Consider the following 22,540-nt stretch of genomic DNA (forward strand, 5'->3'; position numbering starts at 1 on the left):
CATTGCTCCTCAATGAAATGACTTAATTTTGCCGGAGGGAAATTATCTTATCAGGCCAAAGCGCTGCGAGTGAACTTGAGCATTAGGCGCACCAGCCGCTCCAGCCGCACTCGACAGTTGATTAATGATGCGATCCATGCCTACTTTTCTCTGCTTCAGATGTGTGCTGCATATGTACATACATATATGTACACTACATACTTCTTTCGCAGACATTTAACACGGTATGAACTAGGGCCTGGCCTGTTCGGACAAAGTCCTGGTGGGGTGTGGGTGGGGATGGTCTTCCAAATGGCTTTATTTGCACGCATTATGTGAAGAGAACACTTGAGAAAACGCTGGCGACAGAATTCAAAAGAACACACAAAGCTCAAATGCGAATGAGGGAATGACATTCCGGGGGGGGGGGGGGGGGGGGGAGGTATTCCGTAGGCATTACACAAGGTGCTCGACCACATGCACCGATCAGGCTCTATACACTGTAACAGCTCGAAATTCCGCGCTCGTTAAGTTCCTTCTTTTTTTGTTTGTTAGTGTGTTTGGTAGGGACATGGCTACGTGGTAGCCGTTTGTTGGGTTATCAAACTTTTTGGTGGCTTTTTATGCACATTTGAATTTTTACTGCCGCCGGAATGCAAAGCACACACGCACTCAAAGGAATACCTCGCGTTCGGCCTGGCAAAGAGCACGTGCAAATTCGCAGTTGGCCACGGGGGAGCAGGCGGATCGCGGTCGGCTGTGGTTCGGCTGAGAGCAACGACGCCGAGCGGTACGAGGTGCCAGATGGGCTCTTTCCTTTAGCTGAACTCCCGCTGTACACGTCCGCGCCGTTGGAGTGTCTTTTGGTTAGTGCGAATGGATGGCGGAATCTGCGTCAGTTCGCCTCAGACCGAGCAGACTGCAGAACGAAGCGCTGTCGGCCGACGAAGCTTCTCGTGCGAGCTTCGAGGGGAAATACTCTCTTCAGGCTCAGACCATGCGCCAACAACGAAGAGAGGCCGAATGGCTGCCAAGAGAGCCGACTGGACCGCCGACAACATTATCCGGACGGACCCTTGCGTCGGGTTGACGTACCGGGAATCTGGGTCAGTGTGGCCGCCGCATCCCCATCCAGCCTCTTTTTTGTCTCTGCCACAATTGGTGGCATTTGCAGCCCGACTCTTAAAGTGGCGGCGTGCCTGCCGAATTTAGTCGAATGTAACGTTTACAGTCAACTTAACACATCGACTCACCGTATCATAGTTAAATCTGAGGCCGACTCTAAATCCTACCAGCAGTAATTCGCTTCATAATCGGGTTAATCTCTGGCTAATGTTGACACCGACCTACAACAACTACACCTTGGGCGAAAAACACACACACAACACACTGGACACTGGTCCAAGATCCTGACTTTTTGCCTCTTCCATTCATCGCTTGCTATTTTCTGAAGACTGTGACTTGCTAGTTGGCATTGGCATCATTTTCGCACAGTGCACAGAAACATTAAACAATGGTTCGATTTCAGTTGTTAGTCGCAGTCCATATTCCATTCCATTCCATTCCATTCCAGGAGGGGGTACTGAATTATGATTAGAAGGCTATAATTGAATTGTTGGACAATCAATGCAATCGAAATATCTAATAACATGTCCGATTCCAGCATAATCACTAACACATATTCGAATGTATATCTAAACAGAAGCCTACTTTTTCATTGGACATGTGCAAATTGGTGTGATGCTCTCGAACTGAAGCTTTACAAAAATGATTTATATAATGGTAATCCACAATAAGGCTAACACAAATGTTTTTTGCTAATGAATATGAGATGACACGAGTGAGCCGAAAATTAACATTGTACACAAACATATCCCTGCAATATCCGAATATTTTGCTAATTTATTATTGCTTGTAATTTGCGGGTACACATTTAATTAAGTTTGCCACCACATGGCCAGCCACAAATATTAGTGCCAAAAGCCAACCAAATAATTAGAACAAATCTATATTTCTGATTGGAATACATTTTTAACGCAAATGCAATCTTCACACTTTGAATGGCTAATTAGAATGGTAGCTAATTGCTGCTCCACCGATCAAAAAAAAGGTTGAGAATTGTCAGCTTTCAACTCTAATGTACACGAACGGTCGCAGCTGGCCATGTTTTCTCTCACTTCTCGGTACAGCAAGAGGACCTTGCCATTGATATACCCCAAGCAGCGAGCAGTCACGAACCCGCAGACTAATGATATTCTCTGTTAGTAAATTACAATTTTGATTAATGGTAGCCAGGTATTTGGCAAGTGAGTGAGTTGCCAGCAGGGAAATGCTGATAAGTATAGTGAAATGAGCACTAGGGCAGAAAGTGCCACACTCAGCTATTGACGCGCATCACACACATTATTGAGCACCCAACACTTTTCAGACAGAGATGGCTTACCATTCTGCTTCAACATTCTTCTTTCTCAGCACCTTACATGTGCAGAGGTCGAAGCAACGCTTGTCCCAACCGACCGTACATACTCGAAGATGCATCGATGCAAACGCGTTTTCAAATACTTTTCTATTTCGCCCTGCCCATACAGCTTATTCTTCTTTTAAGCTGCGTTTATTTGTATCTTCTTTGGTGTATACTGCAAGGATATTGGCGGAAAATTACATTAAAAAGGCAATTAAAAAAGCCTTTAAAAACTTGTTTCATTTGAATTCAAGTATTCGGGTGACTGCATCGACGGAGTCCTGGCACGGCCAACAATGAAGATATTCACTGGTAGCCACAGGTGTAATCCTTGAAACGAGGACCAAGCCGATACACACATAATACATTGAAGTACAATTTCGGAAAATTCGAATTCGCAGTTTTTCAGTTACTGCAAACTTGTATTAACCCGGACAGGAGCACTCGATTTCTTTCACGTAGTAATAAAAAGTACTGCTTGCCAAAGCAGTTAATTTCTAACAGAGTGTTTTGGGACAGTATAGCAAGCAGTACATGCAGTATGGAGTAAAAAACAATGTATGGCGTATAACTGATACCTACCATAAAAATTACACAACTTGCAACATTTTTCGCAACTTTCTGTCAGCATTTACTTATCAGCATATGAGAACATTATGTTGCAACATTTTTCGGCAACATCTTCCTTGCAGCCCGTGCAACACCAAATTAGCAACATTATGGCGCCAAGACTAGAACAGACTCCTATTGAAGTCTAATTTATGGCAGCAGCGTTATACAAACTTGACCTACTGTTATATTTTCCATAATAACAATATGACAAGACGAAATAATTATGGAATAAATAAACGTCGTTGAATTTGAACGAATATATATCATTTGTCACCCAGTACTCAAAGAGTATAGTAGTGGTATATGAGTTTAGTCCAGATGTGTATAACATCATATAAAAGGGAAACGCGTCCGTCCCTATAAATCTATATATGGAAGTATGCACAAATAGACATATGTACATACATGCATACATACAAAATGCTTCCTTCTGTGCTTCCATCATCCTCTCTGCTAGGGTATGTAAAAATTTCCCATTTCATTACCATTTTTATACCCGGTACTCGAGAAGTAAATAGGGTATATTGGATTTGTGCACAAAGTGAATGTATGTAACGCACAGAAGGAAACGTTTCCGACCCCATAAAGTATACATATTCTTGATCAGCATCAATAGCCGAGTCGATTGAGCCAAATCTACAATTTTAATGATAATGAAAACTAAAAACGCCATTCCATGGGAATGACCATATCAGATCACCAAATTGGGATCCGATTGGATCAATATTATAGCCACAATGAAGAAATTAATTTGCTGTGGCTAAATCTACCCTGTCCAGCAGCTTTTGTTGTTTTTTTCACGTTCTCCCATTCACACTCTGCTTCTGCCTCTGTCTCTGCCTCTGCCGCTGCTCTGCCTCTGACTTGGATCTGTAGTGTGTGACTCTAGGGGAGGAGGGCGAGTAAAAATAGCGTGTTGGCGTGAGAAGTTATGTAGATGTAGATGTGAGGAGTAGAAAAAATATAATATGTCAAATGTAAAATTCGAAATAAAAAACAACAGGTACACTTACTGAGTGCCGGGTATAAAAGTTTTGATGCGTAATATGCGTTCCGATTTGTTTACAGAGCCAGGGATGAGGATCGTGATCTACTCAGAATGTACTCGATTGGTTGCCACACCTCGTAGATACATCATAGACACATCTACTTACCCGCCCCACAAACGCGTCTGCGATCTATTACCTCAGCGCACTTTTAACGCTGAGAATCCCATCCCCATAGCCATTACACCAATTCGACTTCTCGCCGACGTCTCTTCATCGGTTCCACCTTCATATTTACATATGCAATAATGTATGTATGTAGCCACGAACTTGAAAAGTTATTACTGCACCCAGGTGGAAAATTGCTTCTTTCTGCGTTGTTTCAATGGCGGGCTCGTGGTGCGGTACACATCCACAACTCCGATTCCTGCGCTCGGCTTTGGGTTCCATAATGTGCTGGGTCCCTCCTCGGGATTTCTGATTGCCGCTAATGAACGTAAAATTGAAATTCCAGCGATGGGCGCGGCTCTAACCCAAAAGCAGAGCTCAAATGTCGATTTTGTTGGACAGGGACACGTGAAACGTACATACATATGTATGTACATTTGTATATGTAATTGCATACGAGTATGTAAGTATGCACAACGCACATTATAACAGCAGACTGTGACTTACTGCGACTGAATATGTATGTTTTAGGAAGCGCTGTCAGTGAATCAAGTTGCAATATTTAGTCCTGTTGACCGTCTTCCGTTGCTGCCTTCTCCTAAATCCACATGCGAAAAAACTTTGGATGGGCATTTCCCAGCAATGTGTTTCTTCCACTCCCAACTGGAATATTAGAGCTGCCTGTCAGCGTGTGGCGCTTCAGCACATGCCTGAAACTTTTAGCGCCCCGTCCGTCCCTCTACCACCGACAGGAAGTGTCAAGCAGGCCTCACTCACTTAGTCCCACTGCCCGGGCACTCCCACTCTGCTGCGGCAGGTACAAACTTTTTCGAAATTTGTTGGCGCAAAGCAGACTGGGGACAATGGGTGAGGAAGACTAAAGGGTGTGGTACGGGACGCTCCCTGTCATCGGAAATTTTGCTGACATGATTGTTGACGACTTCTTCAATCGTGGGGAAAGCCAAAGAAACGCACACATTTTTCCAGAGGGACTGCCAACCAACCCTTCTTCAGCGGTCCGATTGAAAGACTAGAAGCCGAAATTTGTACTGTAAAGTTGGTCGCTCGACAGACCAGACAGAATTGGTAGAAAATTCCGGAACAAGGAAATTATTGCTAGCGCGTCGCTGTGCTCTGAGCGCTGTGTGTAGGGAGACATTGACATTTTGTGTGTCAAGTCAAAGACCTGAAAATATGTTAATGCTCGTGTGCGTGCATTCCCCTCTCGTGGCGTGTTATGTTGAGGTTTTGTCGGGTCGAACCAGATCAGATGTTCGGAGATGATTCATTGGAAATGGCCTGTCAAAATTCCAACTAATTGCATAGGAGGGGAGTATTTGTTTATTTTTACACTGATAAGTTTTTCATTTGAAACTAATACATTAATGTAGCATTGGAAGTTCCCAGAATAGCTATCGGGGAAAGAGGGTTTTTAAAAATGTTCAGACTTCATTTAAGCCCAACTGCTTGAGTAAGTTCTTCAACAGGTGTTTTAGAGTAATCCTCGGTAATGTCTTCTTTTTCTACCTGTGGATAAATGTGGACATGTCTATGTATTTTTGCACCAATATGTTTATGCTTTGATTTGAGCTCTATCAATCTATCTTTTTTATTGCAAAATAGTCCCATGGCATAGCGGGCGCCAGCTCGAGACAACAAAAACATTGATCAACGCACGCTAGAGGCCCATCAACGGTTTAGCATCCCTGGCTATCTGCAGAAGTAAGCACGCAGCCACTTCAGTGACAGGGTGCTGACATACGAGACCAGTCTGGGTTCCAGGGCATACGAAGTCTCAGCCGGAGTCCCCCAGGGCTCCGTTTTGGGACCCATGCTTTGGAACTCCATGTACAAAGGAGTCCTGAGACAACAGAGGCAGGTGACCCTCGCCGCCACGCAGGGCGAAAGCGAAGCCACAAGAGCCGAGCTGAAGGCTGCCGCTAGGAGGAGCAGCATCTTTAGATGGCAGACCCAGAGGGACAACTCACCCAAAGGGCGTTGGACCCACACCCTCATCCCAAAGCAGCAAGCCTGGATCGAGAGAAAGCACGGCCAGTTGGATTTTTATCTCACCCAGGCGCTGAGTGGAAACGGCTGCTTTCGCAGCTACCTCAAGCGCTAGTGGAGAACCACGACCACTTTGACCACGAGCGTCAACGCCTGGAGGCTGCAGGAGGGGCCAGGATCTCCACCGAAACCTTGGTGCCGATCATGTTGGCCGAGCTGAGGGTATGGGAAGCGGCCTCAGGAAGAGAAGGCGGAAACAGGAGACGGAGTAGGAGCCTACGCGCTTGCGAAGCAATGCTTTGCGGCAGTTCCCTAACCATTCCCATACCATTCCCTAACACGAGTAAGAAGTTTTAACAGTCTAGGTAACGCAATAAGTGAATACAAAAAAACTGGAGGCAACTTGACTCGCATCAAACAATTAAATAAAAGTCACCTTTTAAATTGTTATTTAGTGTTTTATTCGAAGGTTTGTCATCTTTCGGATATGTTCGCGCTCCATGTTAAGTTTCCTCTTTCTGTCATATGAAACAATCGCAAAATCCACTAAAATCGTACATATTTTAGGCCAAACGAGAAGGGACGTGTGAGACGCATCTTACGCGTCACAACTTTTATACCCGGCACTCAGTCAGTGTACCTGTACCATATTGTTTTTTTTTTTCGATTTTTACATTTGACATTTTACATTTTTTTCTACATCTCAAATCTACATCTACACAACTTCTCACGCCAATACGCTATTTTCGCTCGCCATCCTCCCCTAGAGCCGCACACTACAGATCCACGTGAGAGGCAGAGACGCGGCAGAGGCCGCACATTGCAGAAGCAGAGTCTGAATGAGAGAATGTGAAAAAAAACAACAAAAGATGCGGGACAGGGGTGGGTTTAGCCACTGTAAATTAATTTCTTCAATGTGGCTATAATAATGATCCAAACGGATCCCAATTTGGTGATCTGATAGATATGTACATTCCCTACGGATCGCAGGGGCGGAGGGGGGCGGGACTCATTTTTGAAATACACTTGAAACAGTGTGAGCAAACAGTGGATGCAAAATTTTGTAGCTCTAGCTTTTATAGTCTCTGAGATCCTGGCGCTCATAAGGACAGACAGACGGACGGACGGACGGACGGACAGACAGACATGGCTCAATCGACTTGGCTATTGATGCTGATCAGGAATATATATACTTTATGGGGTCGGAAACGTTTCCTTCTGTGCGTTACATACATTCACTTTGTGCACAAATACAATACACCCTATTTACTCTTTGAGTACCCGGTATAAAAATTATGCTCCTACTTATTTGGACTCCCTAATTTCCGTACAGGGTCATTAAGGTTTGACAAAAACTGTCTCCCCCACTAATCATAGTATGGTAATTGATGAACATACACACAGCTGTGAAAAAAATAATAGCACCACCACCACAAGAAATTTTGAAGTAGTTGCCCAACTCACATTTTTAACTTTAAGGAAACTTTAAGCACATTTTTGGAAAGGAAAGACTCGGGAATCTGGGAACAGAAAAAAAAATCATCTTTTTTTGTAAGGCTTTTAAGTTATTTACGGAACGATAGTGAAACTGGTAAAAATAGGCGATAAAAATAAACGCACCACTTTTGAAAAATGGATTTAAAATTTAAAAAATGACCAACAAGTAACGAATTTCATAGTTAACACTTTTGAACTATTAAAATCTAAATCTATATTGATCATTCAACACTTAGTTCAGTGTCCTATTTTGGCAACATCAGAAGCGCAGCGTCTTGGCATGGAAACCACTAGGTCCAGCCATCGCTTTTGGGGAGGTTTGGAACAGGACTGTTAAATTTGTTCTCAAAGTGATCGTACAGTGGTTTGCTTGGACGCAGTAACTGCCTTTTGGATTGCAGACCACACATTTTCGATGGGTTTCATGTCAGGCGACTGTGCAGGCCACTCTAAAACGTTCAGTGTTGGCCCCGAACCGTTCCTTTGCTTTCATGCTTGGGTTATTTACCGGTTGAAAGACCTATTCTAGTGGCATTTCATATTTTGCAAAACGGTAGCATTACAGTCTCCATGATATCCACGCACAGGTGCTGATCCTTGATGGGTTTTCTTCAATATACTGAACCTACTCCATAGTATGAGAAGCAGGCCCATACCACAAAACTAAACCTTTTATTATAAATGGTTTTCTTTGGTGTACTGGTGTTCCTTGGACGTCTTAAGTATGATCGAGATCCCTTTTCAGTAAATAAAACATCAACAAATTTTTACTCATTTGGCATTAAAATTTTCCTTCATTATAGGGATGTCTAATGCTCCCTTGCAAACATCATGAGCTTAGTAATATGTCTGGCATTTAAAAGTTCGTTGTTTTTTAGCAGCAGGCTTTTGGCTATGTTGGCTAAGATGTATCAGAACTTTCTAGCCCGTTGCTTTTATTTTAAGCCCTTTTTTTAATCTCGATAGCAGGCTTGAAAGGAACCTTCTTGCTCTCACGAATTACTCTTTTGACCCTAGAAGCGGTCATAGATCCTTTTCATCAACGTGTTTCACACTTTTCTTCATAGTTTAAGGCGTTTTCAATCATTTAATTTAAACTTCTTACCAATTGACAAAATTCTCTGTAAGTTTTTACGTCAAGTATCAATTTGTTGCTAAAGTCGCGCTTCTTCGCATTTCAGAGCTTTCCACGTGTGATTGTAATGATTATTATTAGTTTTTATGATAGAAACAATAAAATATCAGTCAAAACTAATAAATACGTTATTTTATACAAAGTGCTATTATTGCTATTATATTGCTATTCTTTTTTTCGCCATATTCGTGGTATTTTTTCTTAAAGTTAAAAAAAATATATATATAAAGACAGAAATTTGAAGAAAAGAAACACTTCTTTTGTTAATGGGGGGGAATACTTAACTATATGAAAAAACTAGTGAGTAATTGAGTTTTATTTGGCCTAGAATAAAATGTGTTGTAGTGGTGCTATTACTTTTTTCGCAACTGTACATACATACATATATGTATATAGTTAAGGGAATATGTTTATTCATAGACTTGGCGCAAGTTCATGATGTCGACTTCCAGTTCGTCCAGGCCCGTTTCCCGGAAGCCCCATCCAGAGTGCCTATGTAATTCACTCACTTACAATGCTTACTCTTCAGCATAAAAAATGTTTGTACGCTTTTCTGTTTGCATATTTGTACGTATGTATGTATGTACAGATGTACATATGTGAAGGTTGGGTAAAATGTGAGTGTCGTCTTTAGCCCGCTGTTGACTTCAGAGTACATTTACATATCGTATTCACACATATGCACAAATGTTTATATATGCATGTATGTACATGCATACATAGTATATAAAATGTTAGCCTTATCTAATGCCTCGGCACAAAGCAATCAAAAGCGCGTTTTTGGAGAAACGTAAACGTTTTGAGTGTCACGATTATTATACCGGGTACTCGAAGAGTTAATAGGGTAAAATGTATTTGTGGTCGGAGAAACGTGAGTAACGCAGATCAGCATCAATAGCCGAGTCTATGTCTGCCCTTCTGTCTGTCCGTCCGTCCGTTTTGATGAGCGCCATGATATAGAGAGAACTCGGTAGAGAACGGCTAATCTATCGGATTCCCGAATTAAGATCGTCTCAGATCTTAGATCAGTGGCGAGCTTAAAGGGCGTGTTGGTGTGCGAAGTGTCGTAGATGTAGACAGATGTAAACAAAAATGTAAAATGTCAAATTCGAAAAAAAAAACCACTGAGGTAAATATATACTGACTAAGTAGCGGGTATAAAAGTTGTTCCTACTCATTTTATATTAAATGTGATATCCGCAATCATTCCAACTCACACGTCCAAACAGCCACGGATATAGTCGCATTGTACATTGTACACACCTACAAAGAAAGAGTGTGCCAGATTGTTGCCAGGAGAATCGCCTAATGAGAAGGAAGAAGAGGACACTTTCTTCGTTTAAGAACTCCTCGTCACTAACAGCATGGTACTCAAACTCAGCCAAGTAATAAATGTGCAGAGTGTAAAATCGAAATTCCTAAAGGTGAAATGGACGACGGTGATGGAAACGGAAACCTCTTCTAAATTGGAGAATTGTATTAACCAGCTTGATTCTGTCAATAACGTGCTTTACGGATGGGATGTCGCCAAATGCCTTGTGCGCTCGTGCCAGACTGGAGGACGTCGCCAGCAAGACCGTCTATATACCGTATGGATGTTTTTTCGGAACGATACGTCTTTGCGGATAAATGTGTATTCTCAGAAGGGGGATTGGACAATTTAAAAGTCCAAACAGCCCCACGTCGAGCAGGAAGACCATGCGTAATGTCATATTCTAATACTGCGTTGGAGAAGGGCGAATGGTAATTTGGCAAGTCAACATTTCGAGCTTCCATCGATTTGGCGGCAAATGTAAATGGGGAACCGTCTTAATGAACTCTCCCCTCCAGCGGCAGAGAAAATGGTAAATAACAACTCAAATAAATAAAAGATAAGAGGCATGAAGCCACCATCCCAACAAAGGCAGAATTATTGTCATCGTACCGAAGAAGCGAGAAAAGCATTTACGCTGGATTTCATCAACTCAGAGGGCAAAATGGAAGGAACTGTAAATAAGAAGAGCAATGGAGCCACTTACCTAACTTCTCGCCACAGAGCACGGGGCTGGGGGAGTGGGTCCACACCAAGGCCAACGCAAGAAGTGCTGCGCCAAGATGCACGGGGCCGGAGCTGGTTCGAGAGCGGTGGCGCCTCCAGCTCTGGCGCGGCTCCATCTCAAAGCTGCCGCCGAGGGTCACAGAAATGGCCAGCGAGAGAGACGGCTCGAAATCCTCTAGTCAGGCAAGGGGTTCCTCTATTACTCGTACTCGCAGTGTGCTTTTTTCGTTTATTCCCGTTTCGCTGTGGCCTACGCAGTCGCAATTAGACGTGGGTTGAGGCTTCTGCTCGAATGGGCTCTGCTCCTGCAATTGTCGTCCTCCTTGGCAGTGATTTCCTTACGCTTCGCTACCCAATACCAGACCACAATTGCGGTGCGGAAAATAAAGATTTTATTTTGTCTTGGAGCCCAAACAAACGTGTCAGGCTGTGACAAGTTGTGGTCTTCCCAGTACTCTACAGCTTGGTCTCACAGCTACTCCCACTCCGACTGAGTAATTGTTGTTCAAAGACAACGAAAGTTAAATGCATATTTTTTTCCTCAATTCAGGGGAATTGGGGAGACATGCTGCTGCTGTTAGGCTCCTTTTGAGTCGTTGAGCATTAATTTAGTTTCTGCTTTGGAAATCAAACATTCAGCCTTCTATTCGCATGTTTGGTCAAAGTGTCCGACTATACCTGGAATGCAAGTAAAATATATATTTATTAACTTTTATTGCTAATTTGAATAATAATAAGCCCCATTACAGGTTATGCCGTCTTTCGCAAAAAAAATATCTACTGTTTTGTAATAGAAAATATTACATTTATTATCTGTAATTTTTAGAATCATAAGAAACAGAATAGTAAGTTTGGCTTATGGTTGCAGACAGGTGTTCTGTTATAAAGTGTGTTTGTTTGATCGGTGCTATGCCAATTATAAGACAACAACAAAAGTTTAGATTAAGATGCAAATTCTTGATGTTAAAATAAATTAAAAAATCGTGAGATAAACACGGATATATTGACTATTGGTGCGATAAAATAAAAACTCTCAAAATTAAATCATCAATCTGAAACATCATCGTTTAGATTACAGCACTGTATAGTTTGGATTAGATGACATTAAAGCGTTCAGACAGAATTAAACAACAACTGGGGAGAACATTTTTTTTAGATAATCCAGCAAATTTTAGAATGGAATTTTATCAAAATATGGATGGTACAATTTCGACGTTCCACTAACTGTTTTTTAAAAGAGGACACCTCGTGTTTTTTATTGGTACCTAAAAGTACGCCATTTGCTTCAAGTATAGGGATTTATCTACATTAGTTATGTAACTAAAGTACTTTTTTAACTAAAGACGGTCAAACCAACCCTATAACAATAAAAAAAATCCATAAAAAATACCTTTTGGAAAGTTTCTGGCAGCTGGTGCCACTGTGTTTCTGGCTTCTAAACTCGAAAAATACTGAACAAGAAATACAGTGGCGGTAACCACTACATATTAATTTCTTCATTCTGGCTATAATAATTATTCAATCTGATCCCAATTCGGTCATCTAATAGATATAGTCATTCCCTACGGAATGCGTTTTTAGATTTCTTTTATATTCAAAACTGTAGATACCGCAGATTTTCGCGATTTTCGTTGGCGTTGATGTATGTTCATACATTCATATATATTTATTAATGTATGTAAATTTAGTTTGATATATATGCACATATGTATGTACAAACGTTTAATTATGATTTTTCGAATTTTAGATTTGTTCGACATCTGTTATCGACATCTACATCTACATAACTCGTCACACCAACACGCCTTTAAGCTCGTCACCCTCCCCCTTAGAACCTAACAATGCATGAGGCAGAGTGTGCAAGCGAGAAAGCAAGCATGCAAGCAAAGCTGTAGGAAGGGGTGGGGTGAAACCACTGCAAATGAATTTCGTCATTCTGGCTATAATAATGATCTGAGCCGATCTTATTTCGGTGATCTGATAGATATGGGCGTTCTCTACGGAATTGGGTTTTTTCTTTTTCTTATCTACACAATTTTGGATAGAGGAGTTTTTGCCCTTTGTGTGGGAGAAAGGGCTAAAGTTTGAAATACACTTGTAACTGTGAGAGCATACAGAAGTGTGGATGCCAAACTTGGTTGCCTATAGGGTCGGAAACGTTTCCTTCTGTGCGTTGCTCCGACATTGCTCCGACCATAAATACAATATACACCCCATTTACTTTTCTAGTACCGTGTATAAAAGTATAACCATGAAAATAGAGAAAAAATGTACTTTTGCTAAGAAAAACGGACATATTCATACATGGTTTTGCTGATTTTTATACCCGGTATTTGAAGAGTAAATAGGGTACATTGTATTTCTGCACAAAGTGAATGTATGTAACACACAGAAGGAAACGTTTCCGACCCCATAAAGTATATATATTCTTGATCAGCATCAATATCCGAGTCAATTGAGCCATGTGTGTCTGTCCGTCTGTACGTCTGTCCGTCCGTCTTCATGAGCGCGTGGATCATAAAAGACCATAAAAGCTAGAGCCACCAAATTTTGAATCCAGACTTCTATTTAAAATTTGACAAAACACAGCTAAGGTGCAGATGAGTGCCGGGTAAAAAAGTTGTCACGCGTAAGAAGCGTCTCGCGAGTCCCTTCTCGTTTTTAGATAGATTAATATATAAGGAAGGCTTTATGGAAGAACTTTTCTTAAGAATCTACTCTTTGGTGAGATAATGGTAATAGTAAAAGTAATGAAAAGTGAAATGATATACCAATTAGGTAAATTTACCTTTCAATAAAGTTAAATAATAATATCGCAAAATATATACCAACATGGCAAATCTTGAGAGAAATGCGAGAGTAATGCGAAATGACAGTATACAACTTTGGAAAAAAAATTAAAAACTGATTTGAACTAATTTAATTGAAATACATGGGTTTTGTCAAAAATTTTAAGTGTTTTCTTGTTCCTTGTCGTGTTGGAATTGTAGTATGTGTCTGCGTTTTTAAACAAAATCTATACATTACATATTTTTGGTTCCTTTAAAAAAAAACGAGAAGGGACGTGTGAGACGCTTCTTACGCGTCCTAACTTTTATACAAGGTTCGCAGTCCTACATCTGTACCTTAGCGGGTTTTTGTCAAATTTTACATATTTTCTTCATCTGTCATCTATATCTACAAAACTTGTCACAACACGCTCCTTTAGCTCGCCTTCCTTCCCTAGACTAACACATTGCAGACTCACGGCAGAGGCAGAGGCAGAGGCGCGGCAAAGACAGAGCGGCAGCGGCCGCACGCAACAGAAGCAGAGTGTGAATGAGAGAATGTGAAAAAAAACAACAAAAGCTGCTGGACGGGGCGGGTTTAGACACTGCAAATTAATTTCTTCATTGTGGCTACAATAATGATTATATCAAATTTGATGATCTGATAGATATGGTCATTGCCTATGTTCGAAACAGTAGCTACATAATTATTAAGACCAGCTCGCCTTGTTTACATTTATACTCTCTTATATTGATATGCTATTGTCCCGCTCATCGCTCCCTCTTACAGTGCATAGAAGCGCACGCATATGTATGCACCCTCCGTACTGCTTATATTGCAGTGCTTTGACCTTTTCTTGGGCAGTCTAAAATATTGTCGATCGCCGCGCATCGTTCCGAGCAGTCCAATTGCTTATAAATTATTGTAAAGGTTTAACGAACCGAATCGTAGTTCACGGCCACGCCCCTTTAAATTGTACAAAAAACGTCGAATAATAAACAAGTATTTGAAAAACTCAAACGGAGAATAATTGTAGTAAATGTGGAGTCAGAGTTGCCGAAAAAAGCTCGGCAGCTTCCAACACCCTACAAAATGGAAGATTTTCTTTAGCTGTAGGACATTTTCGCCTTTTGTGGTGGCGGAAGGGGGCGGGGCGAAATTTTGAAATACACTTGTAACAGTGTGAACATACGGCCATCTGGATGCAGAATTCGGTGGCTCTAGCTTTTATCTGAGATCCAGAGACTGACTCGGCTATCGATGCTGATCAAGAAAATATATACTTCTTGGGGTCGGAAACGCTTCCTTATGTGTGTTACATTTTGTCCGCAAAAATACAACATACCCAATTTACTCTTCGAGTACCGGGTATAAAACTCTTTTTTTGGTTAAACTATCCTTATCACAAACAAAAATTTGAATTAATTGTAAGTGCAACAACAACCCAACAATTTGGAAGTCTCAATTTGGTTTTAGCTGAGTGCTGTATTCAGGAACGTATGTTCCTGTTCATTATTTCTTTGCAAGTTTAGAGGTCTAGTCATATCTTGCCGGTTCCGAATTATTTTTGTGCATTTCTACAAATTTATAATATTCGCTTTAAAAAGTTGGGTCTTTGCTAAATGACAGATAAAAAAGTTATAACATACAACTATATATAATAATATAACGAAATATTATAAGTACCAGGTGGTGGGGTGAGAGGCTTTACATTCTCTGCCCTTATAGAGTATATAACAAAATTCATGACTTGTTGACGAGTGAGTATTTTTAATAGGGTTTATATAATAGGCAGAAGTATCTATTAGCTCACCAAATTTAACTTCTAACGATGTTTTTTAAGTTCTTTAAAAAAGCCTCATTTATTCTGGCAAAGCACCGGATATGCCGAAACCGAGTGCAGCAACAGATCAACTGATTTTCTGTGATCATTCTCTGCCTTTATAGAGTATATAACAAAATTCTTGACTTGTTGACGAGTGAGTATTTTTAATAGGGAGTCATTCGTTTATATAATAGGCAGAAGTATCTATTAGCTCACCAAATTTAACTTCTAACGATGTTTTTTAAGTTCTTTAAAAAAGCCTCATTTATTCTGGCAAAGCACCGGATGTGCCGAAACCGAGTGCAGCAACAGACCAACTGATGCCAGATCAATCGTTTAAGTGCTAGCCATAAAAAGGGAACACTCCCATACATATGTATTTCATTTGACATCCAGTAATTTCCATATTATTTCATACTACATGGTTCGTTTCAGAAGGTAATGATACCAAAAAAATCATACAGAATAGCCTTTTATTTAAAAATGTTCTGGATTCCTCACCATGGTTAGTGTGTGATTTCTAGTAAATTTAAAAAAAAAAACGGCCAGACGCCATAGCTAGGAGTGTTCTTTTGTAGAATTTATATTATTTTAATAGTTTTGTCTTATTCACTTCACCTTAAGTAATCTTCTAAGATGCAATGATATTAATTTATACCAATCTATTGATCAAATGCAATACAAAAAAAAAACACTTTGAACATTACCTAAAATTCAAGTATAAAATTAAAGTATACCACTTATAATTATTTAAAATACATGCATATAGTTTCAGTTTTGATTACCATTCACAGTTCTCTTGTAACGGTAATCCAAAAGAGGGTAAAAGACCATCCGCATATCCCAGATTCTGCTGTGCGCAATCAAAATATTTTAATTGAATTTATTCCAAAAAAAACACTAGACTCATTTTCCTTCACTTCACTGTCAAACTGTCGCATTTAAGGGCCGAAATTCGCAATTGAAAAATCTAATCTCGTCATGGCAATCACTTTAGCGGATTTGCAGATTCGCTGTTTACTCGGCCTACGATTCTGTTTGAATACTGCTAAATAAGTCGACGCAAGTTATTTACACAGACACGAGAACTTCTCCTCGCCTTGACTCTTTTTTATTTTCGCTTAGGACAATTTCTGCTTATATTTTTTCTCGGGCCATTTCAGCCAAGTTGCTCTGCTGGCACGTTTAAAGGGTAACTCAAGTTGCCCCCAAATTCGAATGGTCGACACAAAATCGCTGAGTCGCCGCCAAGGAAACTAGCCGCGACACCGACTTAGTTCGTTTGTAGTTATTTGAGAAAAGTTATTCCAGTGGCAATTTTCACATTTTTGTTTGCTTGTGGATTTGTAGATAAGCTTCGTTGATAACTACAGTGGGTGTAGTGGGATGTGTCGGATTTCATAAACATTATTTTTCCACAGGCTGTGATTTTATTCTGTTTTATTAATTACACATAGGAAACGATTACATTATTTATCTCACTGAGTGGAATTCTTTTTCACTTTTACTATGCTGCTATGCACACTGGAGTGGTTTGTCGAAACATGATGGTGTGAATTTGGCTTAATTGGAGAAAATAAATCGCGTTGTAATGTTCACCAAGCTAGGTAAGAGTTTAGTTTGGAGCTAACTACAATTAATCGTTTAATTCCGTTCATGGGTGCGTTCTCGGATCAGAGTCGTTGGCTCCGCGAGTAACTTTGATTCTCAACAATATTGCGAGTTCGGTCGACGGTGCACGCCTCTTTGGGATTGCAATTGATTGCGGTCTGCACCGTTTGCGGGGCCGTACGATGCTGGACTAACTAACTAATCGCACAGTCCAGGCATTGAGTCAGGCTACGCACGTCGCCAAAGCCCGAATGAATGTCGGACCCGGCAGGATGGATGCTGGAGAGAGGATGCTGTGTCGAATATGAAGCTTTTAAGAGAAACACAAAGCTATCGTTGTAGCTTTTGCTGCACAAAAACATTGGCGTAGTGTCGCACTTCTCTAACGGAATTCATTGTCAATAGCGTGTGTTAGAGCGGTACGACCCCAAGTCCCCAGCGAGAGCGCGGTCTTTTAAAAGCACTTTCGGCAAACCGTTGCTTTTGTTTGAATTACACATGGGCTCAATTCTATGCAGTACTACTCCTGCCTTACTATTGATGCGTCTAGCTCTATTTAGATTTACGTATTAAAATCTAATTCCAACTGTCACTTATGCAGCTATAGTGTAGCATACATAAGTACAAATGTATATATGGGTCAAGCGATAGTTCCATATTTGAAATTTGTGAAAATAAAGGAACATTTTGGCTTTGGCATATCAAAAGCTCATATAAGTTTGCGGAAGAAAGTTGTTGTGTTAGTTATCCACATTAGCACGGGCGATATGTTTAATTGTCACATTTAATGGTCGTCTAAGCCAATTAATATCCGGTAGGCGTAATTCGTGGCAATTTGCAACGTTCCAAGTCAAGTTTGCGAGTCGCGGCCAAATTCATGGAAGGACTACCTGCGGTAGTTTTGAAATAAAAATCGCTGCATAACTCTGACCAGAAATGTTGATTGGGTCTTAAAATAGCTTAGGCATTTGGACGTGAAAAGTTTTATTTCTTGCAGTAAAGGAACAAGTTCTCCCGGATTAATTTGTCACTAACATGTAAATACACACGTATGTACATTGTACATACATACACGGGGCTTCTTTGCTTAGTTGTGGAATTTCTCAAAAGCTACACAATCATTAGTCTGGGGTGCAGCGGCCTGGCCATAGTGAGATGGAGGTGTAAGCTTGTTTGTCGCTTTATTGCTGCCCCACGACGCCATTTTGACGTGATATCTAAATTGATGACAGATTTTGAGCACGAAGCCTTAATCAACATAATTGGACTGGGGCAACAAAAATTACGACAATAATAGGTGCTGGAGTTTGAGCTCCCCGTGGGTTGCCACCTGAAACAGCCACCCCAGATTTACAGGGTAAAGCCGGGTATCCAGCACTGCGGATACCATATACCATAGCACTGTCTAATACCATATAATAAAAACTGGGCCAGTAATTTTTCGCTTACGATTTCGATGTCCAATGCAGCAACCCAAAAGACTTTTCCGACTGGTACTTGCATACTCGCCTACAAGTTGACCTTGATTAATTATACATGTGGTGTTTGAATATCCTACTTTTATTTAACCATTCTAACTGCAAACTTATGACATTTCACCGCCGTGCTCTACAGTCTCTTATTCTCTATGACACCGTGTTCTGGATCGAATCTCCACATCAAATGACTCCTTTTTGAACACAAGACAATGCTAAGGTAGTCCTAGCGTTTATTAGGCGTTGGTCAAAAGAGTGTGACACTGGAGTATTGTTCTTGTGTGTGGAGTCCAAAAACAATTTTTTATATTCGCCCTTAGAAATCTGAGGTGGGAATCTGACAGACTCTTACCACCATACCGATCTAGGCTAAAACTAGTGTTGTTTACTTGTGGACTCCAAAACTCTTTTAGGACAGATGGATTTTACAGTACTTTCCAGACCAACCCGTACCTTCCGCCCCCTTCCGATTACCCATGTGCATATCTAACTATGCCCAGCATGAACCTTTCCGGGTTAAATTATAAAACATGAAATAACCCTTGAAATTGAATTTGTATTTAACATTTACCATCACCTTAGTTTAGCAAGTTTGTAATTTGTATCTTTCCTTCCTCTCCTGTACTCATATTTTATTCATTACTAGTCTATAATTAGCAGTTAATTGTTAATTGAAATTGAAATAAAATAAAAGTTTTTACGCGTAAGAAGCGTCTTACAAACGTTCTTAATCGTTTTATACGGAGTTGCACAGTAATATTTGCCGCAGTGCTGGATACACGGCCAAAGGCAAGGCTTCTTTCTCTTCGCAGTGCGTCTCCCAACCGATGCCTCGGGACCTTACAGAGAGTGTGGGAAATCGCTTTTCGCCTTTCAGATAAAATAACATGAATAACAGTTTATTTTTTATTTGCGATGACGGCCGTGGCTCCTGTGCTGAGATTCCCCATCATTCCCCAGCTTGCCCAAGGCAAGCTGCTCTCGTGGCCCAAGATTAGGTTTCGGTCCACCAGAGATAATATATTGAGTTTTGATACTTTGCCGGCCACACAAAGGTCACAGCGAATGGGGTCGGACGGCAGTGAAAGTGTGGGATGCAGCATAAATCACTTAAGCAAACGTCTGCTTCTCACCCAGTCTAATGTTAATTGAACTGTCACTATTAATTGCAAATAAATAACTCAAAATCGCAGAATAGTTTGAATATAAGAATCCGATGATTGTACTTGTTTGCACATTAATGTGTGTACCAATTATTGAGCTCAGTAAATCTGTCAATCAATCAAATTACCATCAGTGAAAATGAGTTACAAAAATACAATTACAATTGAAGTCCATGAATTTCCTTCCAAAATTTGTGTATTCTTCTTGTAATTGTATCTACCGATGTTCAGACAGTAATCAGACAGTAATCTCTAAAACATTCAGAGACTGAACAGAAAACATTTACTCATAGAGTATGTATGCATATTACATTTTTGTAAACGTATGCGACAGCAAGAAAAAAATCAACTCCATGATTTACGCACAAGTCTCAGATAGTAAATATAAACCAGATTTTCTGTGCAGATTACTGTAATCAACGTTGGTCGATTGTATTCACTTTCTAGAAAGAATGAATTTGATCCAAATTTGTTTCTAAATACTCTCGCTCTCTACAAATATAAATATACTGTTAAATCGGGAAAATAGTTCTTTGTGTCCCTTTGTTGGTTCTCTAAGGTAAACTCGTATGCTTTATCTATACTATTTGCGGATGGTCCATGTTTAATATACTTCAGTAAATTTCTATGACCAGTTGGTATTAAACCTCCAGTAAATTAAGCCACCGCGACCGACCATAACCCAGCAGACCTGTTTGTAAATTTCACCAGGCTAACAACACAAACATAATCTGGTCACTTAACAATTTTATTCGTCTGGAAATTTACTTTACGTCCAAACTGCTCCCCATGATAAAAAGTAGACAGTTGTCACTTTGACACTTGAAAAGGGTAAGGGAAAGAACGTGCTTAAAGTATTTGGCATGTCCATCTTGATAGAATATTTTTCGAAATAGGCTTGCCAGAAAGCGAACCTACAGAAGTGTAAGTCTTAAACTTGCGTAAACAGAAGAAACGGCAAAGGTCGCTGGGACCCAGTCACGTATTTGTTTGCGTTTAATTGTACTACTTACTAGTTCCAATTCATGATAATTGAATTCATCCGAAGAAAAAATACCCTATCGATTTTACAAATATTATTGGTTTGTGGATTCACACATCTTTGCAAGGCATCTCTAGTGCACTTTTTACACACTTTAGTGTGAGCAACATCTCGAGCATCCAGATGATGATTAATTCCTTTTCATTCCACTTTAACTTGCAATCGACTTCATAGGATTCCCGTCATTATGCTGTAATTTTAAAATTAATATTTAAATAAAATTCAACTTAAAGTAAACCTAACTCTTATTAAGGCTATTTATTGCATCCATTTCACTATGGGTCGAATTCTCGAGAATTCTGACTTGAATCCTACAAATTTGCGAATGTTCGCTAGTGTAAACTTTAGTCACTATAGTAAAAATTCGGAAAACAATTTTTTGGACAACGCTCTACCCGCGGAGCCGAACTAGCAGAGACCCATCTACATACATATGTACATACGTCGCATTTATTATAATTATAAAACGAACGAATGGGAACCTAAAAAGCTTCGTACTCAGTCAGCATATGTGTACATTGACTCCTTAGAGAGACACTTGCTTGGACGCATTTTTCGCGTCATTGAAATCGATAGCAAACGCGACCAGTGTAAAAACAAACACAACCCGTAGGGCATGTACCTTTCCCACTTCGGTCAATCTGGGCTCCAAGCGAAATTAATTGCAATTTTGTGCAGCTGAGCAGTAAAACTTAAGGTTAAAAAAAAAAAAAAATAGGCCCCCCATAACTCCTCCTAGTAGTGAGGCCAGTGGTCCTTCCTCCTCTGCTCCATTCCCCTCTTCCCACTGCAATTCTTGCAGTCAAAAAACTAACATCCCTCTTTGTAGCCTATCAAAATGCTCGCGGCTTACGTAGTAAGCTGAGCACTCTTTTTATGGATATTTTCACATTTTCATCCCATGTTATTGTGTTTACCGAAACCTGGTTAAAACCGGACATTCTTAGTTCCGAAGTTTTGGCAGATCGGTGCACAATTTATAGGAATGATCGTTCGTCTTGACGTGGAGGAGGGGTTCTGATTGCAGTAAACTCTAACTTTACGTCGGAACTTTTCATAGTCCAGGTCTCACAAGACCTAGAATTCCTCTGTGTTAGACTGATTCTTCCCGGCCAGTCTATTTATGTCACTTGCTCGTATATTCCACCGTCTTCGGACGTACTAATATACGAGCAGCATTTGTCTGCGTTAAAAACTGTTTCTTCCTCGCTATCAGATAAAGACCATTTAATAGTTCTTGGGGATTTCAACCTGCCAGGTACTGTCTGGTCTTTGGTTAACGAGTCAAAAAACCTTGTGCCCATGTCACGACATGAGTTTATTGATGGCTTATTAGACCTGTCCCTGTCTCAAGTCAAATATGTAAAAAACTCCTTGGGTCGATTGCTTGATCTGTGCTTTGTCTCGGATCCGACCGTAGCGTTGTTAACACGAGCACTCCCGCTCACTATACCTGAAGACTGCTATCATCCTACTTTCGAAGTGTCGATAGATATTGGACCTACTGTATCGGATCGTGCGGGTAGGCTATCTGAACGCGTCCGCTGCTTTCGTAAAGCCGAGTTTACGAAGCTCAATAACTTAATTAGAAATTTTGATTGGTCCGCTCTGTATTTGTGCACTGACGTCATTGAAGGCACAAACATTTTTTACAATGTACTTTACACAATTTTTGACACGTGTCACTTATATCTCCAGCTCAGCACGGATTTATACGGCGACGATCAAAAACTACTAATCTTTTAGAGTTCACCTCCTTTGTAATTAAAGGC

General features: G+C 40.5%; 1 protein-coding gene across 1 annotated transcript in view; it reads right to left on the bottom strand.

Moving 5' to 3' along the window:
- The window catches only part of LOC117590111, a 31,161-nt gene extending 13,883 nt beyond the window's left edge, over positions 1-17,278 (bottom strand). The window contains exons 1-2 of the mRNA XM_034282461.1: positions 16,263-17,278; positions 10,864-11,561 (exon numbers count right to left, since the gene is read on the bottom strand). Of these exons, the coding sequence (XP_034138352.1) occupies positions 10,864-10,999 (136 nt within the window). The 5' untranslated portion in view covers positions 11,000-11,561; positions 16,263-17,278. The remainder of the gene's footprint in view (positions 1-10,863; positions 11,562-16,262) is intronic.
- Positions 17,279-22,540: the final 5,262 nt, after the last annotated feature.

This window comes from Drosophila guanche, unplaced genomic scaffold, assembly GCF_900245975.1.
Source record: "Drosophila guanche unplaced genomic scaffold, DGUA_6, whole genome shotgun sequence".
Classification (NCBI taxonomy): Eukaryota; Metazoa; Arthropoda; class Insecta; order Diptera; family Drosophilidae; genus Drosophila; species Drosophila guanche.